At 45.9% G+C, this 24,058-nt stretch overlaps 1 protein-coding gene across 1 annotated transcript in view; it reads right to left on the bottom strand.

Moving 5' to 3' along the window:
* The window catches only part of THADA (THADA armadillo repeat containing), a 591,430-nt gene that overhangs the window by 111,287 nt on the left and 456,085 nt on the right, over positions 1-24,058 (bottom strand). Inside the window, 2 exon segments of the mRNA XM_040430339.1 lie at positions 1,879-2,010; positions 19,253-19,397. Coding sequence (XP_040286273.1) covers positions 1,879-2,010; positions 19,253-19,397 — 277 coding nt within the window.

Here is a 24,058-nt window from a genome sequence, read left to right as displayed (position 1 = left end):
AACTGCAGCCGCCTCCCCCCACACTGCTCCAACTGCAGCCGCCTCCCCCCCACACTGCTCCAACTGCAGCCGCCTCCCCCCCCACACTGCTCCAACTGCAGCCGCCTCCCCACGCTGCTCCAACTGCAGCCGCCTCCCCCCAACACTGCTCCAACTGCAGCCGCCTCCCCCACGCTGCTCCAACTGCAGCCGCCTCCCCCCAACACTGCTCCAACTGCAGCCGCCTCCCCCCACACTGCTCCAACTGCAGCTGCCTCCCCCACGCTGCTCCAACTGCAGCCGCCTCCCCCCAACACTGCTCCAACTGCAGCCGCCTCCCCCCCACACTGCTCCAACTGCAGCCGCCTCCCCTCCACACTGCTCCAACTGCAGCCGCCTCCCCCCCACACTGCTCCAACTGAAGCAGCCTCCCCCCCACACTGCTCCAACTGTAGCCACCTCCCCCCCCCCACTGCTCCAACTGCAGCCGCCTCCCCCCCACACTGCTCCAACTGCAGCCGCCTCACCCCACACTGCTCCAACTGCAGCCGCCTCCCCCCTCCACACTGCTCAAACTGCAGCCGCCTCCCCCCTCCACACTGCTCCAACTGCAGCTGCCTCCCCCCCCACACTGCTCCAACTGCAGCCGCCTCCCCTCCACACTGCTCCAACTGCAGCTGCATCCCCCCACACTGATCCAGTTGTGGCCGCCTCCCCTCACTGCGCCAACTGCGCCGCCTCCCCCCCACACTGCTCCAACTGCAGCCGCCCCCCCCCCACACTGCTCCAACTGTGTTCACCTCCCTCCACTGCTTTAACTGTTGACTGTGATCGTTCATCAATGGTAAATGGTGAGAGAGAAGTATGGTGTACTGCACTATATTATAATGAATGTTTCTTAGGGGGAATACTTGCATAATATGGAATCATATGGAGCATTTTGCATATGGATCCAAAGGAAAACAGATACCATAATGGCTTTGTGTTAACATTACTGAGGTAGGGTACTTTCACACTAGCGGTATTCTTTTCCGGCATAGAGTTCCGTCCTAGGAACTCAATACCGGAAAAGAACTGATCTGTTTCATCCCCATGCATTCTGAATGGAGAGCAATCCGTTCAGGATGTCTTCAGTTAAGTCTTTTTGACTTTTCAGGACGGAGATAATACCGCAGCATGCTGCGGTTTTATCTCCGGCCAAAATTCCGGAACACTTGCTGGATCCGGCATTTTTTCCCATTGAAATGCATTAATGCCGGATCCGGCCCCGAGTGTTCCAGCAAAAAGAATCCGGCATTGCGGTCTGCGCATGCTCAGACTGCGAAAAAATATGAAAAAAAATAAATGCCGGTTCCGTTTTTCCGTATGACACCGGAGAGACGGATTCGGCACTTCAATGCATTTGTCATACGGATCAGGATCCTGATCCGTCTGACAAATGCCATCAGTTTGTATGCGTTTTGACATATCCTGCAGGCAGTTCCGGCGACGAAACTGCTTACCGGAATCCTCTGCCGCAAGTGTGAAAGTACCCTAAAGTAAGATCCATAGATTTGTATAAGGACTGTGTTATGGCTCCTTCAACTTGGAACACATGTACTTTGCCGTGATGTGTGTCTGTGGTCTAGGTCTATAAGGTGGAGCTTGTAGACCTGTTCAGAGAAGACTTTGATCAAGTATATCCACTGTCTCTTGACAGCTCACCAGAAAGGCAGGTCAGATCTCAGAAGAACTGAATCGTTTTGCAGGTTCCTCTACAGTTCTTAAAGGTTATGATACAAGGCAATGTCAGGAGATAATCTCACTGTTTTAGGACTTTACATCACAGAGCCATGGGCTGTACGAAGATAACTTTCTTCAGTATTAACCTAAAATATAATCTTCTTGTATTGACTGTACCTGTTCCGGAAGAGTTCTTTTTCTGAGTGTGATACACACGGATGATGTCTGCAGCAGCATCCCTGACATCCAGATCTTCACACTGAAGTAGGCATGATACACACCTCCATAGCTGTAATGTATCTGGCAGACCTGTAAAGACACATGGGAACAGTCTTACTATGGACAATGTATTCTGCAGACATGAACTAGGTTAGAATAAGATATCAAGAAACGATGTGATGCCTTGGTGGAGGTAACGGGCAATACCAATGTTCCTGAGGATGTGGTTATTTTGCACAAATTCATTGCTGATTCTGAAATATATTATGGCAAAAAGGCTAGAAACCAAAGAGGAACCTGACAGATCTCATTGTAAGTCCAACTATACAGACAACCCCAATCCTGCTGGATTCTCATTTCCTCTGCAGCAGGCACCACTGGCAAAGTGTAGTATTACATGCAGCCATTAAATGTATGGTCATTGGAGTAATACATGGAAGACCTCTTCTATGATGTCTATGTGCCCTATCTGTAGAGGAATATTACCTTATATCTATATGCCCTAATAGGGGCCATACGTAAAGGAAAGTTGGATGACCATTACCTCTCCCTTGGAGGTCCCCTGCTTTCCTAGACTCCTATGCAACATTATGGAGGCAGAGGATGTATCACTGGATAACTAGGCAAATGTGACTTTGAGGAGCCTGTGAAAGTGACCTCTGATGCGGCCATCATTAGCACCAAGGAAGAGCCTTCTTTCATCACTGAACATTATTATGTGCCATTGATGGACACATCAGAGTTTGCAGGAGAGCTCCTACTGTGATCATGCTTGATGTGGAGACACACAGGACTAACACCGGGTGTCATGGCATGGGACACCATTAGCTACCATGGACTTTCCCAACTGGTATTTGTTGGGGGAACATTGACCAGCCTTTCGAATGTCCGGGACATTGTAGAACCAGTTCTACAGCTTTTTTTTTATTTTTTTTTTACTTCGTTTGCAGATATGGTGTTCCAACAAGATAATGCAAACCCACACACTGACTCTGCTACACAACGTGCTCTTCAGGGTGTCTAGCAGCAACTCTTGCCAGCTCCATCGTCAGATCTCATCTTTCCCCCATAGAGAATGTCTGAGATTGGACAAGGCAATGGATCTCCCACGCACAGCAGCCAATAACCATCTTGGATGAACCACAGGTCCAAGTTGAAAGAGCTTGGAATGACATACCTCAGGAGGATAGCCATCATTTGTATGAGCATCACCATGCCAGAACAGCAGCCTGTACTGCAGCAAGGTGAGATACCACCCAGTATTAATGTGAGCCCGCCTTAACATATACACTGCTGCAGAAGCCAAAATAAAGGGTGAACCACCTTGGTTGTGTAATCATTGACTGAGCACCACTAGCAGGTTATACTTTGTCAATCTCAGCTCAATCACATGAAGTTTTCCAGGTGTTATTTATTTCATTTTCCAGTAGTATATAACAAAGAAACGAAAGAAAAATTTATTTTCAAAAAGTATGTAACTTATTTTAGTTTTTCCATTAAGCTACAAGAGGTCTGCTTAATCACATATTGCTTCTATCTCAGTCAAGTGTCTTGGGTAACGGAGCTATTTATGAGCAGGGATGCTTATGAGTATTTACTGAGGACCTTAACCCTTGTAGCCAAGTGTTGCTCAGAGATGGTAGCCCTGGGAATCAGGATTGAGGAGAATGCTTTGATGTCTGTGTTGCCCAGGGGACTCGGAGCTGACAGGGGAGCAATGTAGCTCTTTCTGGAAGAAAAGAACAAAGTTTAAAATAAACTTTGTGTTTGTTCATCATCTTTCATCCTTGAAGTGTAATCTTCTCCCCCTTCCACCACTGATGTGGCACGGACGTTTCAAGAAAATGTCCAAAAATGTGAAAAATATTGAGATCCTAAAAGTCAAGAGATTAGTCGAACTAATGTAAATGCTGGAGCGGTGGCTGCAGGAAGCAACGCCTAATGCTGTTTGCCTGGTATCTCTCCCTCCCACCCCGCCATTAAAGCCCCATGTGAAATTCTAGAATTATTTATACGGATTTCTGGACTGTGTTTTATTTAACCCCCCCTCCCCAGATATCTGTATAGAGTTTAGCTATGCAATAAAATTCTGCATTGAAAAAAAACCCCAAAAAAACTTTTACATAAGGGACAACACTTCATATCATACATGGCATATTTCTATCATAGTATGTGTGCATCATACCAATAGACTACACACAGAATAATTTTGATCAAGATATGTGGTCAACCTTGATTATGGTCATTGGTGTGAGCTAAACTAATGCAAAGGTCAAGCACTACTCTGGTCTGTGTCTCAAGGATCTGGAGACAATAGTGTGTGGTGATCACCAGGTCTGTGTCCTACACAAACATACGGACACCTCTGCATTGTGGCCACAACACAGGTGATCTTTTATATGGCCGTTTGAATCAGGCTTTAAAGTGCCCGTACACAAGACGAAACCTTAATGAATGTTCAACGGGTGAAATTTAACAATCATTTTAGCCGGACAGAAAGCCATAGTCTGCAAAGAAGTTGACCATGTTCTAAATTTTCATCCAATGGTCAGACTAAGGAACTCTCGTTCTTACAGAGATCTTTTGAAAGAACATTCCCAGCAAGATTGTTCATCCATCGCCCGGGGACACTATGGACTACATTAGAATTGGTTCAGCCGTTGTTCAACCATCCACCTACTTCTATCCGATGTGTATAGCCACCTTAAAGAGGGTTGCCCATTTATTTATTTTTTATATTTCAACCCTAGCCTGCTGTACCTGTAAAAAAATTTAAATAAAGCCACATGCTCCTAGACTCTCACGTTCAATCACCCTTCACTGGTCTTCGAGATGGACACTGGGGGTCTGGGGAGCACGTCACCACTGAGGCCAGTCATTGGCTGCACCAATGCACATGATCCTGTCTGTCCTGAAGTTTACAAATGGGGAGCAGTAGACAACTAAAAGGAGCCATTACATAGCGGCAGGTGAGAATCCCCCCCACGGGCACAGCGGGCTGGGTTTGAAATAAAAATAAAAAATCCAAACACCTTTAAGAATATTTAGAAGGTTTTTATTTTTCCCACCCAAAACATGGAACACCCCTCTAAGTGAGCACTGTTCTGAAGATGTTAGGGATGTAAAAGCGCCAAATTACTCCTCTGTCACATAGGAGAACTATATACTGTATATGATGCAACAGTTAGGGGAACCCTATTATAAATTTTCCATAAGGGCTCTCGAGCTTCACGCTACTCCTTAGAGTAGAATTACTGAAAACCTGTGTAAACCTTCAGAGGGTCGTAATGGAGACAGGAAGGGTTGTACATTTAGTGAAATGAGGGATATGCTGATGATGATGGCAGGCGTTTTAGGGCTAAGTGCTGCTGGAGTTAATGCTTTGTGCATTACTGTGATTCGTGCAAGGCCGGGATGCAGGAGAGCAGCACATAAACCAGCTGGAACACTGTGTGATGAATTTTCCAGGGCTCTGCACAGTACCCTGGGTCACCCAGTTGAAAGCAGCTGAAAATTTGCTTAGGTACACAAGGCCGATGTTGAATGAGATTACCTGCCGCATGTGGAGTGTGGGTTTTTCAAGAAACAGCAAACAGAAACAGAAAAGACACCTGGCAAATTGTGTCAATAAAGTCGACTTCTGCAACGAACCGAAAAATACAGCTCATCACTTGGGAAACCAAAGGAACCTCCCAATATATTGATAAGAGTCGAGCAGTAAAAACATATGGATATATGGATGGCAGATATAACTGGACTGTGTACATTTTACTATGGTGCAAGTTCTCCAATGAACATCATTTTACGTAGTATAAGGGACAGTGCAGCCCTGACCTCCGCCCGCACCACTGTCCCCACCTACTTGCAGGGTCAGCCCTAAACAGTGGCCCCCAACTTGGCACCAGTCCCTGACTTAAAGGGGTTCTCCAGGAATTCAAAAAATGAAAATACTTAAATATTTTACAATAAATATATTCACAAATACCTTTCATTACTTAGAATGGCTTGTTTTGTCTGGAGAGCATTTATTAGGAGAAATAAAATGGCCGCGGTCCTATTCGTACACACAAAACCGGTCCTAATCACACAGGAAAACAAGTTACTTCACCACAATGAGCCATAGTGCTGCCTCATCCTCCTCTCTGCTCTGCTTGTCAGGAATCGTGATCCTGAATACAGGTGAATCTCTGTGGGAATGGAGAAGATGAGGAGACATGAGAGGAGGGTGAGAGGTGGCTAATGAGCAGCAGCACTTGTATGCAATCTCCATTACCACAGCAACACAATACCACAGTCCTGTCCGTCCTCTCTGTACTTCATGTCTCCTCATAAACTAAATTCCACAGAGAGTCAGCTAAAGTTCTTATCATCTGTATTCAGGATCATAATCCCTGACAAGTAGGAGAGGAGGATGAGGCAACTCTTTACCTCCGTGTTGTAAAGTAACTTGTCCTCCTGTGTAATTAGGACAGGTTTTGTGTGCACTAATAGGACGGCGGCCATTTTGTTTCTCCTAATGATTGCTCCCCAGACAAAACGAGCCATTATAAATAATAAAAAGGTATTTGAGAATATACTTATAATAAGGTAATTTTTAAGTATTTTCATTTTCTTAATTCCCGGGGAACCCCCTTAACTAATTGCTGGGGCCTAACCAGGAAGTATTAGCAAACCGTCAAGAAAGTAAGACAACGTCAGACAATCCGAGGTCACACAGAGGAGAACGTCAGAGAGCAAATTACAAATAAAAGACGTCATCACAATACCGAGCCAGAATCCGACAACCAGCTAGCCAAAACTGATACCAAACCAAGTCAGAATGAGGAAGATACGTCAGAAAAAGTAACAGCAGGCAAGAGGCATAGTCCAGCATCCAAAACCAAGGTCTGCAATACAGAAGACACTTAGCAGAACAGATGAGACTCGTGCGGTATAAATACCAGTTTACAGGCAACTTTGGAAGCAATTTTTTAATGACTGCATTTTACTCATTTTGGGCTAAAAATCATTTTTTAAATTGGTCTTTATATAAAATTTTGAGCCGTTCTGTCACAAAGGGTTAACTACAGCCTTTGGCTGTGCGGGCATGCTGAGAGTTGTAGTTTTGCAACAGCTGGAGGCACACTGGTTGGGAAACACTGCCCTAGACTAATGACATCTCCAAGAGCGAATTGGAGTGAGGTGTCAGCCAACTGGAGTCCAATCAATGAGATGAGATTGGAGGTGTTGGTTACAGCTGCCCTGCCCTATAAAAACACACACCAGTTCTGGGTTTGCTTTTCACAAGAAGCATTGCCTGATGTGAATGATGCCTCGCACATATGAGTTCTCAGAAGACCTACGATTAAGAATTGTTGACTTGCATAAAGCTGGAAAGGGTTATAAAAGTATCTCCAAAAGCCTTGCTGTTCATCAGTCCACGTTAAAGACAAATTGTCTATAAATGGAGAAAGTTCAGCACTGCTGCTACTCTCCCTAGCAGTGGCCGTCCTGTAAAGATGACTGCAAGAGCACAGCGCAGACTGCTCAATGAGGTGAAGAAGAATCCTAGAGTTTCAGCTTAAGACTTACAAAAGTCTCTGGCATATGCTAACATCCCTGTTAGCGAATCTACGATACGTAAAACACTAAACAAGAATGGATTTCATGGGAGGATACCACAGAGGAAGCCACTGCTGTCCAAAAAAAACATTGCTGCACGTTTAAACGTTTGCACAAGAGCACCTGGATGTTCCACAGCAGTACTGGCAAAATATTCTGTGGACAGATGAAACCAAAGTTGAGTTGTTTGGAAGAAACACACAACACTATGTGTGGAGAAAAAGAGGCACAGCACACCAACATCAAAACCTCATCCCAACTGTGAAGTATGGTGGTGGGGGCATCATGGTTTGGGGCTGCTTTGCTGCGTCAGGGCCTGGAACGGATTGCTATCATCGAAGGAAAAATGAATTCCCAAGTTTATCAAATCATTTTGCAGAACTTAAGGCCATCTGTCCACCAGCTGAAGCTCAACAGAAGATGGGTGTTGCAACAGGACAACGACCCAAAGCATAGAAGTAAATCAACAACAGAATGGCTTAAACAGAAGAAAATACACCTTCTGGAGTGGCCCAGTCAGAGTCCTGACCTCAACCCGATTGAGATGCTGTGGCATGACCTCAAGAAAGCGATTCACACCAGACATCTCAAGAATATTGCTGAACTGAAACAGTTCTGTAAAGAGGAATGGTCAAGAATTGCTCCTGACCGCTGTGCACGTCTGATCTGCAACTACAGGAAACGTTAGGTCGAAGTTATTGCTGCCAAAGGAGGTTCAACCAGTTATTAAATCCAAGGGTTCACATACTTTTTCCACCTGCACTGTGAATGTTTACATGTTGTGTTCAATAAAAACATGGTAACATTTAATTCTTTATGTGTTATTAGTTTAGGCAGACTGTGATTGTCTATTGTTGTGACTTAGATGAAGATCAGATCACATTTTATGACCAATTTGTGCAGAAATCCATATCATTCCAAAGGGTTCACATACTTTTTCTTGCAACTGTATCTAGCTGTGTGAATTGTACGTTTTACTTTCACTTTGTGCTGGTCATCTTATAACCATTATCTCTAATTTACTAAGAGGTAATAAAACACTTATTTAAGCCACATTCTTGTCAGTAAGATAAGAAGCGAGCTATAAAGAGTTTATAATGTCAGAGAGCAGAGATAAAAAGAGAGAAAATTCTAATACCCTCTATTAGAGCATCTCAGCCCTGTACAAAGAAAAAGATTCCATATTTTTAATAATGACCAAATTAAAAAAATGATTTTTTAGATCAAAATGAGTACAATGCAATAAAAAAAAATTGCCCCAAAGGTGTACATAGCCTTTAAGTATTTTTTAAATAAAAAAAATTCCGGTCACATGAGACGGCCCTCCGGTGCTCGCCTGGTTCCTATAGATAATGGACGCCGGAGGCGCTGTTCACGGAGAAATGTGCCTGCCGATGAAGCATGCAGGAGAGTGACAATTATTGTAGGGTCTACATAAAATGTTCAGTCTTTACTACAGTTCACTTGAATGTAGAATTTTGCTGGTTGTCACTGGTTGTCAGACACCCCCAACAGAGCTACACTTTTTTCTTCGGGAGTATTTTTCAGAAAACTGTGCTTTGTCTACTGAAACAACTATGGGGGTCATTTACGATTAGAAATACGCCTATATTAGGTGTATTTCTGGTGCAGATTGCAGAGCAAAGGTTGTTTGTGCTGCAATTTACGACCTTTCCCCTGCTCAAGCTAGGTCTAAAAAAGTGGGTGTGGGGCGGGCAGGGAAAGGGATAGGCTGGTAGACCTGTCTCATTCATCATTTTCTACACTTTATTTAGGCAAAGAAAATGGTCTAAATGTAAGACAGCTCAGAAGCTGGTTTTTTAGACCGGCACTGGATACGGCTGACGCCTCTTTGTAACTCTGGGGGATCCACTGCCAGTGCAGGGGCTTATTTAGACCAGTGTTCTGTCAGAAAACCTTACCTCAGCAGATTCCCTTACCCAACGTGACTTACGGGGGTGTGCGCCTCCGCGCAAGCGCAGTACCACGGCACGGCGCCAGTACCAGGGCGTGGGTAAGGTAAAATTACACTGAGCGTTGACTCATGGACACTGCTCGTGCGCTCTCAGGGGTAAGGAGATCTGACGGTCTTTTGTCTTTTTAAATCTCCTTACCCTCACACTGTGCACGCGCAGATTGTAAAATCTTCTTACCCTGTGTAGTGAGGGTAAGGAGATTTTACAATCCGCACATGCGCAGTGTGAGGGTAAGGAGATTTAACAGGACAAAAGACCGTCAGATCTCCTTACCCCTGAGAGCGCACGAGCGGTGTCCGTGCGTGCGTCCATGAGTCAACGCTCACTGTAATTTTTACCTTACCCATGCCCTGGCATTGCGCTTGCGCGGAGGCGCTGAGCCAAGGTACTGCGCTTGCGCGGAGGCGCACACCCCCAGAAGTCACGTGGGGTAAGGGAATCTGACGAGGTAAGGTTTTCTGACAGAACACCGGCGCCTAAAATGCTGGTCTTAATAAATGACCCCCTATATACTTTTCAGATACTCATGAAGCACGGTATGTTAAGAAACTAATAGCTCAGTAATTTGCTGAAGTATCAATGCACCCCCTAAAAGGGGATTCCGATCTTAGACATTTATGGCATATCTACAGGATATGCTAGAAATGTATGATAGTTGCAGGTATCACCTCTGACCCCCATCCCACCTGGTGCGAATGACTACTGCATCCCGGACAAGAATGAATGGGAAGGTGGCTGCACATCTGCCTGGCCCTCCGCAATCACTTCTATTGGAATTATGGAAACAGCCAAACTATAATTTTTCTCAATTTGCTGCTGATTTTGCCGTCATTACGGTGCAAATCTGTATCAGATGAAGATCCCATTGCAGATTAGAACCTTTGAATTGCAACCCACACCAAAAAGCCATGAAATCTACAGATTGCCTTTGTAATCAGTCATTTCTTTGGCTACATGTGAATAGGATTTTGAAACACTCATTCACATGTACTGTACTGGATTTTAAAAATTACCGTATTTTTCGCTTTATAAGACACACCTGATGATAAGACGCACCTAGGTTTTAGAGGAGGAAAATAAGAAAAATATACTTTGACCCTAAAGGTGTGCTAAAATATTTAATAAAATAAAATAATATTTCACAGTGTTATGAGTGATCTGCTGCTGACACATGGTTATGGCGGGATCTGCGGATGAAACACTGTTATGCGGGGATCTGCAGATGATGCACTTATGGGGGGGGGGGGGGGGGAGTACGTCTTACAAAGTGAAAAATACAGTACATGGAAAATGACGTAACAATCAATTCAGTTCAGTTTTAATATTTATATTGTTATTTACAAGACCTCAGCTTGCTGTCAGTATCTGATGTGTTGCATGTACAACTGAGTTTGCAATTTGGCACAACATATTGTAATTAGGGATGAGCGAATCGACTTCGGATGAAACATCCGAAGTTGATTCGCATAAAAATGTATTGGCTCCAATGAGCTGAAGTTAATGTTTGGCGCAATAACTTCATAAATTAATTTATACTGTAAAAAAAAAAACTTTCCCGAACTCTGGTTCGGTTCCAAGGTACCACTTGGATCCGAACCAGAGTTGGGGAAATGTTTTTTTTTACAGTACAAATTACTCCTGCTCCGTACAGTATTAGAACGAAGTTCTATGCGAATCAACTTCGGATGTTTCATCCGAAGTCGATTCGCTCATCCCTAATTGTAATATCACAGTAAATTACCTGTATGATACACAAGCAACGCAACCCCAAAAGGTAACAAACTCTGCTCTACTATTTCTGTCATTTTATCTGCACTCAGGATCACATGTTTTGCTTTGCATCTTATTTTGTACGGTATTTTTGCTGACTGCTTTTCCCCTTATCTTTTCTATACCTTACAACTACTCCAAACAGAAATTCTGACGCCACTAACCACACAGCAAACTGGCAAGACGCCCATGAGCTCTAATCCAAAATAACAGGGTGGTCTTCTAGTCATGGTTTTACATTACCTCTAACAGGTGACCTTTCTAAAGATATCAGAGGTGAAAATGCGGGCAGCCATAACAACTGATTGCATTAGGCTACACGCACAGGACCGTATGTATTTCTAGGTCTGTAATCCGCGGATCAGCAAAATACGGATACCCGCCGTGTGCATACCGCAACTTCTTTGTAGAAATGCCTATTCTTGTCCACGTTCTATAATTTGCGAAGCGGGCGCATGGACGACATCCACATTTTTTGCTGCCCCATTGAAATGAATGGGCCCTTTTGTAAGCTTCAAAAAAATGCGGATCGGATATGGCCCGAAAAAACAGTCAAGGCCTCATATAGTCTATACAGAGATGTAATCTTTAAAAGAGGTTGCAAATATAGGGAATGTAGATTTTTTTTCTTACAGACCCTAAATTGCAGCCTGTATGGTACTCTACAGCTGCATTAAAGGGATTATCCCATGACTAAAGTAAAAAATGAAAACTAGACATCATATAGTACATGACCACCTCTATCTAACAAATTTAGAACCAGCCCTGTACCTCACATGGATCCAGAGATCTCCACATTCATTGCTCTGCTAGGTTTATATCAAGCTGACCGCTCAAGGGGAGTGTCTTTTCTGCTGCAGCTAAGGGGGCGTGTCTCAGCTCTCCCTATCACAGCTCAGGAGGCAGTTGAAGGATGAAACTGAGCATGTGCAACCTTCTCACTGAGCAGGTCAAAGAAATAAGAAAAAAAACAAACAGCAGGTGGCGCTACAGATACATTTTATTGAATAACTCAGTGGCTATGATAAATTTTTAATGACATGCAATTACAAAAGAATCCAGACCCTGATGCTGGTTTCAAAACTGTAGAATATTTTTCGTGGGGATGGGCACAGCGCTAACAGTTAAGCTGAATTTCCAAATCAAGTGAATTGTCCTATACCAGATAGTTGATATTTCCCAGTATGCAAAAACTGTGTATACACATTGTACCACAAGGTGAAACATTTCTGCTCTGGAGCTATGGAGAATAATACTGTAGATGATGTCAATCATGATCAATAAAAAAAAAAGTCCATACAAAGTACAGAAGATAAAATGATGCTAACACAGCACCTATCGTTATTTCTCCACAGCTCTGTAGATGTATATCAGATTACCGCAGCCAGAAATGAACCCTAACCTATACATTTTGAGTTCCTTTCCCTCTGATGGCTTCTGCACATTTCTCCTCCATGCCAGATTAGGTGGGCTCTCTTTGGTGTGTTGATAAAGCTTTGTGCTCTGATCCAGTCAGATTTTTACCTCTACGCCGTTTCACCAAAACACTGCGTGAGAAACTGCAGCTGCATCGCCCTCCTCCTCACCTTCCATTTACAGTTTTACACCGGATGGAATTTTATGGGGAGGTTTCTGAACATTTAGGCCAGACACATAAGAGCGAGTTCAATGAAATGAAACTTGTAGCGTGTGTCAGTGCAAGGTCCCGTTCTGAACTCTGCTCCTCTTACAGGATCGCACAGCGTTATAACCTTAAGAGTCCTGAAATCTACTGAATTAAACCTCATGCACACGACCATTTTTTTTTGCGGTCCGCAAAAACGGGGTCCGTAGGTCCGTGATCCGTGTCCGTTTTTTCTTCCGAGGGTCTTCCTTGATTTTTGGAGGATCCACGGACATGAAGGAAAAAGTCGTTTTGGTGTCCGCCTGGCCGGTCACTCAAGTTAGAATATACTACGAACTGTGTACATGACTGCCCCCTGCTGCCTGGCAGCACCCGATCTCTTACAGGGGGCTGTGATCCGCACAATTAACCCCTCAGGTGCCGCACCTGAGGGGTTAATTGTGCGTATCATAGTCCCCTGTAAGTGATCAGGTGCTGCCAGGCAGGAGGGGGCACACCCTCCTCCCTCCCCAGTTTTAAATTCATTGGTGGCCAGTGCGGCCCCCCTCCCTGCCTCGTATTACTGTACATTCATTGGTGGTCAGTGCGGCCCCCCTCCCTAACCTGTATTACTGTATATTCATTGGTGGCCAGTGGGCCCCCTCTCCCTCCCCTGTATTACTGTACATTCATTGGTGGCCAGTGGACCCCCCCTCCCTCCGCCTCCTAATTAAAATCCCCCCCCCCAATCATTGGTGGCAGCGGAGAGTTCCGATCGGAGTCCCAGTTTAATCGCTGGGACTCCAATCGGTAACCATGGCAACCAGGACGCTACTGCAGTCCTGGTTGCCATGGTTACTTAGCAATTTTAGAAGCCTTATACTTACCTTCGCTGTCTGTGACCGGCCAGGCGCTCCTCCTACTGGTATGTGAAAGGTCTGTGCGGCGCATTGCTTATAGCACAGACCTGTCACTTACCAGTAGGAGGAGAGCCCGGCCGGTCACAGAAATTGCAGGTAAGTATAATGCTTATAAAAATTGCTAAGTAACCATGGCAACCAGGACTGCAGTAGCAAACTTGTTGCCATGGTTACCGATCGGAGGCCCAGCGATTAAACTGGGACTCCGATCGGAACTCTCCGCTGCCACCAATGATGGGGGGGGGGATTTTAACTAGGAGGGGGAGGGAGGGGGGGCCGCACTGGCCACCAATGAATGTACAGTAATACAGGGGAGCGAGGGGGGCCCACTGGCCACCAATGAATGTACAGAAATACAGGGGAGGGAGGGGGGGGCCGCACTGGCCACCAATGAATGTACAGTAATACAGGGGAGGGAGGGGGGCCCGCTGGCCACCAACGAATTTAAAACTGGGGTGGGAGGGGGGTGTGCCCCCTCCTGCCTGGCAGCACCTGATCTCTTACAGGGGGCTATGATACGCACAATTAACCCCTCAGGTGCGGCACCTGAGGGGTTAATTGTGCGGTTCACAGCCCCCTGTAAGAGATCGGGTGCTGCCAGGCAGCAGGGGGCAGTCATGTACACAGTTCGTAGTATATTCTAACTTGAAGCGTCCCCATCACTATGGGAACGCCTCTGTGTTAGAATATACTGTCGGATATGAGTTTTCACGAAGTGAAAACTCAGCTCTGAAAAATCTTTTATGCAGACGGATCTGCGATCCGTCTGTGTGAAAGTAGCCTACGGCCACGGATCACGGACGCGGATGCCAATCTTGTATGCATCTGTGTTTTTTCACGGACCCATTGACTTGAATGGGTCCGTGAACCGTTGTCCGTCAAAAAAATAGGACAGGTCCTATTTTTTTGACGGACAGGAAACACGGATCACGGCCGCGGATGAACAATGGTGCATTTTCCGAGTTGTCAATGGGTCCGCAGAAAACGGAACAACGGCCACGGATGCACACAACGGTCGTGTGCATGAGGCCTTACACTGACATAATGCTGTCAGTGTAAAACAATAGATTCCAGGACTATCAGGGTCACACAGCATTATAAATCAGTATAATGCTGTGCGATACTGTCAGAGGAGCGAAGTTCAGAACGGGACCTCGCAATGAGACACACTGCAAGTTTCACGCATTGAACTCGCTTGTGTGCGTCTGGCCTATGTGGACAGCACATGGTGTGTTTTCCGCGTCTTTTGCGCACCCATTGAAATTAATGGGTCCGCATCCATTCCGCAAAATTGCGGAACGGTAGCGGACCCATTCCTACTGTAGTGTGAATGAGACCTTAGTCACATGTACTACCACTGATATAGGCAAAATGAATAGGTACGTTTTAAAATGGGACAAAAAAAAACTGAATCCTAGCGGTGGGATATGACTGATGGATTGGGATCATATATTTTTTTTTATGGTACCTTCATAAAAATGTAAGGATCTGCTCACAGTCCTCTTCTGCACCAATGGAGACTGATGACCATTAGGATCCATTTTTCGATAGATCCGTTATAAAGTCTCTGAGTGAACACAGCCTAACATACCATGTACTCCATGAACCGTACACAAGCAGCTGATTAGTCCTTTATCCCTCTTTGTATAAATGGACATGACATTTTATTTAGAAAGTGCCGACATTTGCAGCAGCGTAAGACGTAAAACATTACAAATATGATAAGACGATGCAGACTTGTCACCAGTTGTGAGCAGAAGGATTTCATCTGATGGTAGGATTGTGCTGGGACGAACAGGATTTATTATTCCGTGATCGGTATTTTAATCCTGACAACATGAGGCGTCAGGGAGCTCCATCATCGTTGTTGTTGTTGTTGTTTGATGCTCGGCACCAGTCGTAACACCCACTTTACTTCTCTTCTGTGTACATTGGGTGGCGCCATATAAATAAGCTTTATCATCTGATTATATAAGTGTCTAGAAAAGTACAGAGTAATCAAATTCAAAGGGGTTATCCAGCCGAAAAAATAAAATAAAAAAAGGCAGGAACTGATGAAAAAAATTAAATCTCCTGCTGTTCTGTGCTCTTTCTCCGCTGGATCGGAAGTGATGACATTTCACTCCCAGTTATGTGACTGCCACAGTCAATCATTGGTCGCAGTGGTCATGTGTGCAAGAATGCATGCGACCACAGATGCTCCGTGGTCACGTGCCATACCTGTAAGCATCACCACAGTGGCCAGTAAATGGCAGCAGCAGTCACGTGGCCTCAATTACGACATCATTAGTACCGGTCCTGCGGAGACTGGAAGGACCGTGGTTGGGAGCGTACACTTCCTCGGGGGCGTGTCCTTTCTGCTGCAGCTAGTCACATGCAATTACAAAAGTATTCAAATCCAGGTGCTGGTTTAAAAAATGCAGAATATTTTTTGGTGAGACAATCCCTCTAAGGTGCCTGCATACCTTAGATCCCTGATGGCTTGTTCAGGTGCCAGCTAATCCTCCCAATTTCCCCATACACATGCACTCTCGGTCTGGCTGAGTGTGCATGTACTCACCAAGAGTAGAGGGGAGTAAGCCGCTACCAGACACCTCTAGAAGCACACTAAAGGATCGGGCATGTTGAAATTCAACATACCGGATCCTTCTTTACACTGATATCTGGCGTTGGGGAAGTCGGACACCCTCGCACACACTGTTAGCTGCTGTCACCTTGCATCTGCCGACTGTGATAACCAACAACTGCTGAATAATAAGAGAGACGAGGTGATGACTGAGGCCATAAAAAGCAGTACGTTCTCCAGACGAGCCTCCCGGCGGAGAGCGAGACATCCGCATTACATGGCATCTAATGCCAAGACCATGAGGTCCAATTTATGATTCATTCAGGCTTACCGTCACTTCTAGGAATCCCACGTATGACACACTCTAATCAGGCAGGATCAATTAAAACTAATAACTTTGGGGAAGGTAGGGTTGGCAGGGTCCCAGTCGCTGCAGCAATTACATGTCGGAACATAATCTGCTGTTAGCTATTTACCTAGAACAGTCGGTGACTTAACCAAATACCAGAGCCACCTGCTGAAAATTCCCTCACACCTCCCATTCCTCCCGGGGAAAGTGAATGTAAGGCCTCACACACAGTGTCATTTTTATTCCAAATTTTTTCAGAAGAATTTTCGATGTTCGATCTTTTCCTGTGAAAGCCGGGTGACGGCTGCGGTCGCTTCCATTTACAGCTCTCACAAAGGTTGGCTTTCCTACAGTTTCCTGTGACAACTCTGCCTGGTCCTGTAGAAACTGCACAGCAAAGGAATGTACTGTATGACTCAGAAAGCTGCCTGACAACCCTTCTGGGAACTGCCACAGAGACCATGTTGGTTGTCACCCTGATATTCATAAGACTTAGATTTATATTTACCAGATTTACAAAGGTTGTCCAGGAGTCTAGTACTGATGATCTATCTCTGGATAGGCCATCAATATCTGATTGGCTGGGTTCCGGCACCCGGCACCCCACATGATCAGCTGTTTGGGAGTAGTCCGGTGCCGAAATTACATAGCTTTGTCCATTGTATAGTGGATGGGGCTGGTTACTGTAGAGCTGCGCCAACTGAAGTGAATGGGAGCAAGACTGCAATAACCAGCTTCGTCCACTATACAATGGATAGAGCTGTGTAGTTCCGGCACTGACTTCTGGCACTACCGTAAAACGAATCTGCCGGGATGTGGGGTTTCAGACCCCTGCTGATTAGATAGCCTAGCCTGAGAAATGGACATCAACAGCAAAATCCTAAAATAACCCATTAAGGCTCTGTCCATATCAGCGTTGAGGCTTCCATTTACAACAGAACCCATGAAACTGTTCCAGATCTATTGGAGGATGGACACTACTGTCACTTATCGGACCCCAATGACTTATCTAATCCATATATTCAATGTTTCCGTATATTGTATTTTTCGCTTCATAAGACACACCTAGGATATAGAAGAGGAAAATGAGAAGTAACATTTTTCATCAGACCCCCATTCCTCCTCAGACCTCTGTATCAGACCCTCAAGCTCCATCAGACCTCGGATCATACCCCCATTCCTCGTCAGACCTCAGATCATACCCCCATTCCTCGTCAGACCTCAGATCAGACCCCAATGCTCCAGACAAAAAAATATAAATTATGTACTAACTTACGGTACCTCTTACCTCCGGACTGCGCTGACACTCACCGCTCCTTGGTCTTCTGCCGGCCTAATGCTGCACTTTGACCTAAAGTCACAGAATGATGTCACACTACGTTCTAATGCTGTACGCCGTCAGGACACAGTGCAGAGAGGTGCCCAGAAGAAGACCAGGAAGGGTGAGTACAGCCAGCGCAGCTCTTCACACACCAGCATACTGATGACGCTTCTATAATGGAGTGGCCATTAGTATTTGCTCCAAAAGACGCACTTCCACCCCCCCATCCCACTTTTGGGGGAAAAAGGAAAATCTTATGGACTGAAAAATACAGGGCGCTTCTCCACCTTTGTTCACTGTGGTGCTGACTTACTTAGTTTTTTGCATTGTACATATGGAGAAGATTACTGCCTTTTAGATGCACACCCTTCACTTCTGTTCAATGTTGTATTTAATTAGAGCAGAGGTGGTTCCTACCATCCCTAAGTTCATTTTGTAGGCCTTGGCCCGAGAGAGGTGAGACTGTTTGAGGTCACCTTGTTGCGGCAGGTAGGCTCAAATTGTGCACAAAGAAGCTCACACTTAAAATGATAATATATACGGCAGTCATGCAATTTGCTTGTGCAATGCAGTTACAGTTATTTCACTGTTTAAGGAGGTGCTTACTTTGTTTCTCAATCACTTACAATGTAGACTCTCCTTTGGACAGGAATAATAGCTTAATATCTATATCTTCTCTCAAATATGAAGACATTTTGAACAGAGCTTCACAACACCAATGTGAATCGAGTCTAAGAAAACCTTCTATGTGTCATAATGGTGCAACATTTACCTGGGTTCCTCCATAATCTACCTGTACATGTGACAGGACCACATTATTATGGACCATAATTCAGTTCTCTAATGGGATTAGATGGGTTTGTACAGGCCATAGAAGGTGGTGGGCCAACCTCTGGGAACCAGTTTCTGCACTCAACAACAGAAAACCGTTATGCCGTCAGAAAGAGCGACACGTCTTGCTGGGGAAAACACGGCCCTTGTTTTCGGCAATGTTGGGGGGAGGTCTGAAAAGGCAGGAATATAATATGTGCTGAACAATCCCTTGACCTGTCTAAGGGTTCACAGATGATGCGGTGTACAAAAGCAAAGGGTCCTGCTGAAAGCCTGATAACTAAAGTGACGTGGATAAAATATAGAAAATTACAAAACCATCTGCGCATTCCTTTACTGGCCGTATAATAGGGTTTGACGGAGAACTGCACTGTCATCACAATGTGGAGTCTTACCTAGCCCTGGCCGTGGACTGGTCAGGAAATAGGGAGCAATATCTGCAAGGATCTCGGCAGCTGCCAACCTCACTTCAGTCTGGAGTTCATCTCCACAACAGTGAACCACAAGTGCGACCCAGTCCTTCAACTCTGACTCAATGGCCTGTGGGAAGAAAAAAAAAGAAAGAAAATCAGCCTGAGATCCTCCAGATGTTCCTCACAACAATTAATCAACCCCTCTAGCCCCTGGTCAATGAAGAAAAGTGTCTTATGAATTATCTGTAGCAGAAGATACAGGCTTTACTGGGTGATGAAAAGAAGACGTCATCTTTAAGAGCTCCTCTGATTAATGGCCATTGGATTTCATTATGTTTATCTTACAAAAATAATACCACATGGACGTGGTGCCTCACAGCTCCAACTTACAGATTTCAATCCAACCAATATTGTCATAATCGCTCCTGCATTTAATCACCCCTGAGCACCATTTTTATTTATTTTTTTTAACTCTAAACAGGTTCAAAATTCAATGCTGAATTATTTCTTAACATATCTTAAAGGGGTTGTCCCACGAAAAAAATATTCTAGTCTTCAAACCACCATCTGCATCTGAATATTTTTGTAGTTGAATGTAATAAAAAATTTAGAATAGCCACTGAGTTATTCACTGAAATCTATCTGCATGGCGACACCTGCCGTTTGCTATTTTTCTAATTTCTCTGTCCACCTCATGAGCTGAACGCACATGCTCTGTTCCATCCTGCAATTAAAACTCAGTTGCAGCAGAAAGGACACATCCCCTAAGCTGCCAGCTTGAAATAAATCTAGCAGAGCAATTGGAGCAATGAATGGGTATATCTCTAGATCCATGTGAGGTAAGGGGTTGGTTCCAGCTTTGTTAGAAAGAGATTGGCATGTACTATTTGATGTCTGATGATCATTTTTTGCATTAATCATGGGATATCCCTGTCTAGTGCAATATTTTCTGACACATATCTTCAAATTCCACTTCCTTCAGGTCTAGAGATGTGGGTGTCTGTAAATCCTGCTTATCCTCTCCTACTTCTGTCTGTATTACAGAAAGTTACAACAGCTGGAGCTTCGTACTGCTGTTGTAACTTGATCCAGACAGCAGTCTTCTCAGGATGGACAGGAGAGGGAGAGAATGCAGAGAGAAGCTATGCTCACCACTGCAAGGATGCAACAGCTCTGCAGTAGATATGTGTAATCTGTGTAACTGTGTGTGTGTATAATGTGTGGATGTATGTGTAATAAGTATGTATGCGTAAGTAATTATTTATATGTATATGAAATGTGTGTGTATGTATGTATGTATGTATGTATGTACCATATTTTTCGCCCTATAAGACGCACCTAGGTTTTTGAGGAGGAAAATAAGAAAAAATATATTTTTACCCAAAAGGTGTGCTTTTGGTGGGTTTTGAACTAATGGTGGTCTGTGCATGACACTACTATGGGGGATCTGTGGATGGCACTGTTATGGGGGGGATCTGTGGGTGGCACTGTTATGGGGGGATCTGAGGGGGGCACTGTTATGGGGGAGATCTGTGGGGGGCACTGTTATGGGGGTGATCTGTGGATGGCACTGTTATGGGGGTGTGATCTGTGGATGACACTGTTATGGGGGGGTGATCTGTGGATGGCACTGTTATGGGGGAGGTGATCTGTGGATGGCACTGTTATGGGGGGGTGATCTGTGGATGGCACTGTTATGGGGGGGGTGATCTGTGGATGGCACTGTTATGGGGGGGATCTGTGGATGGCACTGTTATGGGGGGGGGTGATCTGTGGATGGAACTGTTATGGAGGGGGATCTGTGGATGGCACTGTTATGGGGGGTGGATCTGTGGATGGCACTGCTATATATGTGTCACCCACAGATCCCCCACCTCATAACAGTGCCATCCACATATCCCCCACCCCATAATAGTGGCATCCACAGATCACCCCCCCCCCATAACAGTGCCATCCACAGATCTCCCCCCCATAACAGTGTCATCCACAGATCTCCCCCCCCCATAACAGTGCCATCCACATATCCCCCACCCCATAATAGTGGCATCCACAGATGCCCTAATATACGGGAGCTAAGCCTGTGGGAGGGGCAGGTGTCATGCAAATGCAGCGGGGCCGGTGCGGTCACTGTACTCCGGCCTCACTCACTGCTTTATTGCCTAAACATTTTATAATCACAGCTTTCATTGAAGTTCAGATCCCCAGCCCCATCTGTACTACTTACTAAATGTCCTGTAGCAGGCAGAGCAGGGCGGGCGGAACTCACTGACGTCACGTGCCTGTGCCGCCTACTTTATGATATGATATTATGAGTGCGAGACAATAGCCCAGCGGGCGGCCCGATGCGCACAGCATCTTAGTAACCTATGATGCTGTGCGCTCCCGTGCACACGATGTATGCCGCTCCGGGACATATGGCCCGCTCACGGACCGTATATCTCAGAGGGCATACGGTCATGTACATGAGCCCTAAAGTGTGAATAAAACACTGAACTGTTTGATCCAAAGAACTTGTTGTTGCCTCTATACTGCGTCCGCTAATACTGTCTACTAGAGCGAGTCCCCACAATTGGTGGAGGATGCGGGCAAGAGCAGTGAGGCTGGCGTGAACGCCGATATTTTTAGTTTCTGCATTTTTCAGGCATGGTTGTATGTCATACATTAAACCAGCTGTATTACAACCAGTGCCCCACGACAAAATGGAGGCTGTTGCGAAGGCCCTCATGGAGGCTAATCTGCAGCAGCGAGATATAAACATGCAGCAGCAGGAGACTAACCAGTTGCTGCTGCAACACGTAATGGCTTTGCAGACAGCAGGAGCGACCCTGAGCGTCCACGATGCCTGGAAAGCAGTCCGTGCCGCGACTCCTAAGATGACCCCCGCAGGCTACATCGAAACCTACCTGGCGATGTACGAGAAAGTGGCCATCAGGGAAAAGCTACCCCGTGACCAGTGGGCTGACGTCGTCACTACATTCCTGGCATCCGATTCCCAGTGGGTGTATTTCGACTTGCCGGACGATCAAGCGGCTGACTACCAAAAAGTAAAGGGTGAGATTTTGGCAAGACTGGGGGTGAATGTGTTGGTCCGGGCCCATCGGGTACATCAGTGGGGGTTTAAGATGACTGAGCCTGCGAGGACCCAGTATTATGACTTACTCCACCTCTTGCAAAAGTGGCTACAGCCTGATGTGCCGAGTCCCCCGGCTATGCTGGATAGACTATTAGCTGATATGTTCTGGAGGGCTTTGCCATACCATCTCCAGCACTGGATCGGTCAGGTGTCTCCTGGCAATGTCCTTTGAGATGGTGGACTTGGTGGAACGATATGAAGCTAGCAGGAATCTAAAGGAGGGTTCTGTCGGGAGGGGGGTCGGCAAACCCCGGAAATCTCCACCCCAGGCCCGGAGGTTTGAGCCGATAAAACTCGCCTGGGATGTACCCACGGCGGACCTGGCTCCGATAGTCTGCTGGTGGTGTCAGGAGCCTGGCCATGTAAGGGCTGACTGTCCCCATCGGGTTGCGCCCACGGACACTAACTATGACTATCGTCAGTCGCTATATGCCAGGAAGCTGTGTGCAACAGGTACCCCAGAGTCTCTAGATCAATTGTGCCAGGTGGAAGTGGGAGACGGTAGATGGACCCACGAGGTGGCTGTCGCCACAAATCTTCATTATGAACTCATAATAGGAAGAGAGTTCCCGGCACTGTGGCCTGCTATGAGAGTGACTGATACCCATGAGACAGGGGTAACCCTAGCAGAGTGGCCCGGCTCAGGGGGGAGACCAGAACCCTGGGAACCTGAGACCGAAGGGCCAGCGGTAGGGGTGACCGGCACTTCGGTGGAAGAGGGGGAGACAACCCCGCTAAGTGTGATGGTGGGTGACGTGGAGGACTTGCCGCCGGGTCCTGAATTGGCAGACCTCAATGTCTCCGGGGACCCAACCTTATCCCGCGCCTGGGAAAATGTGTTAATAGTAGATGGTGAACCACAACAACCTGGGACAGAGTCAGTGTTTCCCCGTTTTGTGGTTCATCAAGATATGTTGTATCGGGTAAACCAACTACGGGGTGAGTCTATTGAACAGTTGGTGGTCCCCAAGGCTTATCGCAAGCTTGTGTTAGATCTAGCCCACAAACAGGTTCTCGGGGCTGCAGAAAACTCAGGATCGTATTCTACAGTGGTTTTACTGGCCCAGCATATTCAAAGAAGTGGAAGAGTTTTGTAAGTCTTGCCCGACCTGCCAGATAACTACCCCCCAGCCACATTTCCGTAGTCGACTAGTACCTCTCCCGATTATCGAAGTACCGTTTGACCGAATAGCTATGGACCTCATAGGCCCAGTACCGTAGTCCACCAGAGGGCATCAACACATATTAGTCATTCTAGACTACGCCACTCGGTACCTGGAGGTGGTGCCACTGCAACATACCTTGGCCAAACTCATAGCTAAGGAGTTAATGTAGATGTTTTCTCAAGTGGGACTACCTAAAGAGGTTCTGACCGACCAAGGTTTTTTTTATGTTCAAGGTGATGAGGGAACTCTGTAAGTTGCTGCACATAAAACAACTACGGACGTCTGTTTACCATCCGCAAATGGACGGTCTGGTAGAATGGTTTAACCAAACATTAAAAAATATGTTGAAAAAGGTAGTGTCTAAAGATGGGGAGGACCGGGACCTCCTTCTGCCCTATCTCATGTTCGCAGTGCGAGAGGTACCCCAGGCCTCTACTGGGTTCTCGCCCTTCAAACTGCTATATGGCAGACACCCTCGCGGTCTCTTGG

Source organism: Bufo bufo, chromosome 4 (genome assembly GCF_905171765.1).
Source record: "Bufo bufo chromosome 4, aBufBuf1.1, whole genome shotgun sequence".
Taxonomy (NCBI): Eukaryota; Metazoa; Chordata; class Amphibia; order Anura; family Bufonidae; genus Bufo; species Bufo bufo.
This window is presented reverse-complemented; position numbering and strand designations above follow the sequence as displayed.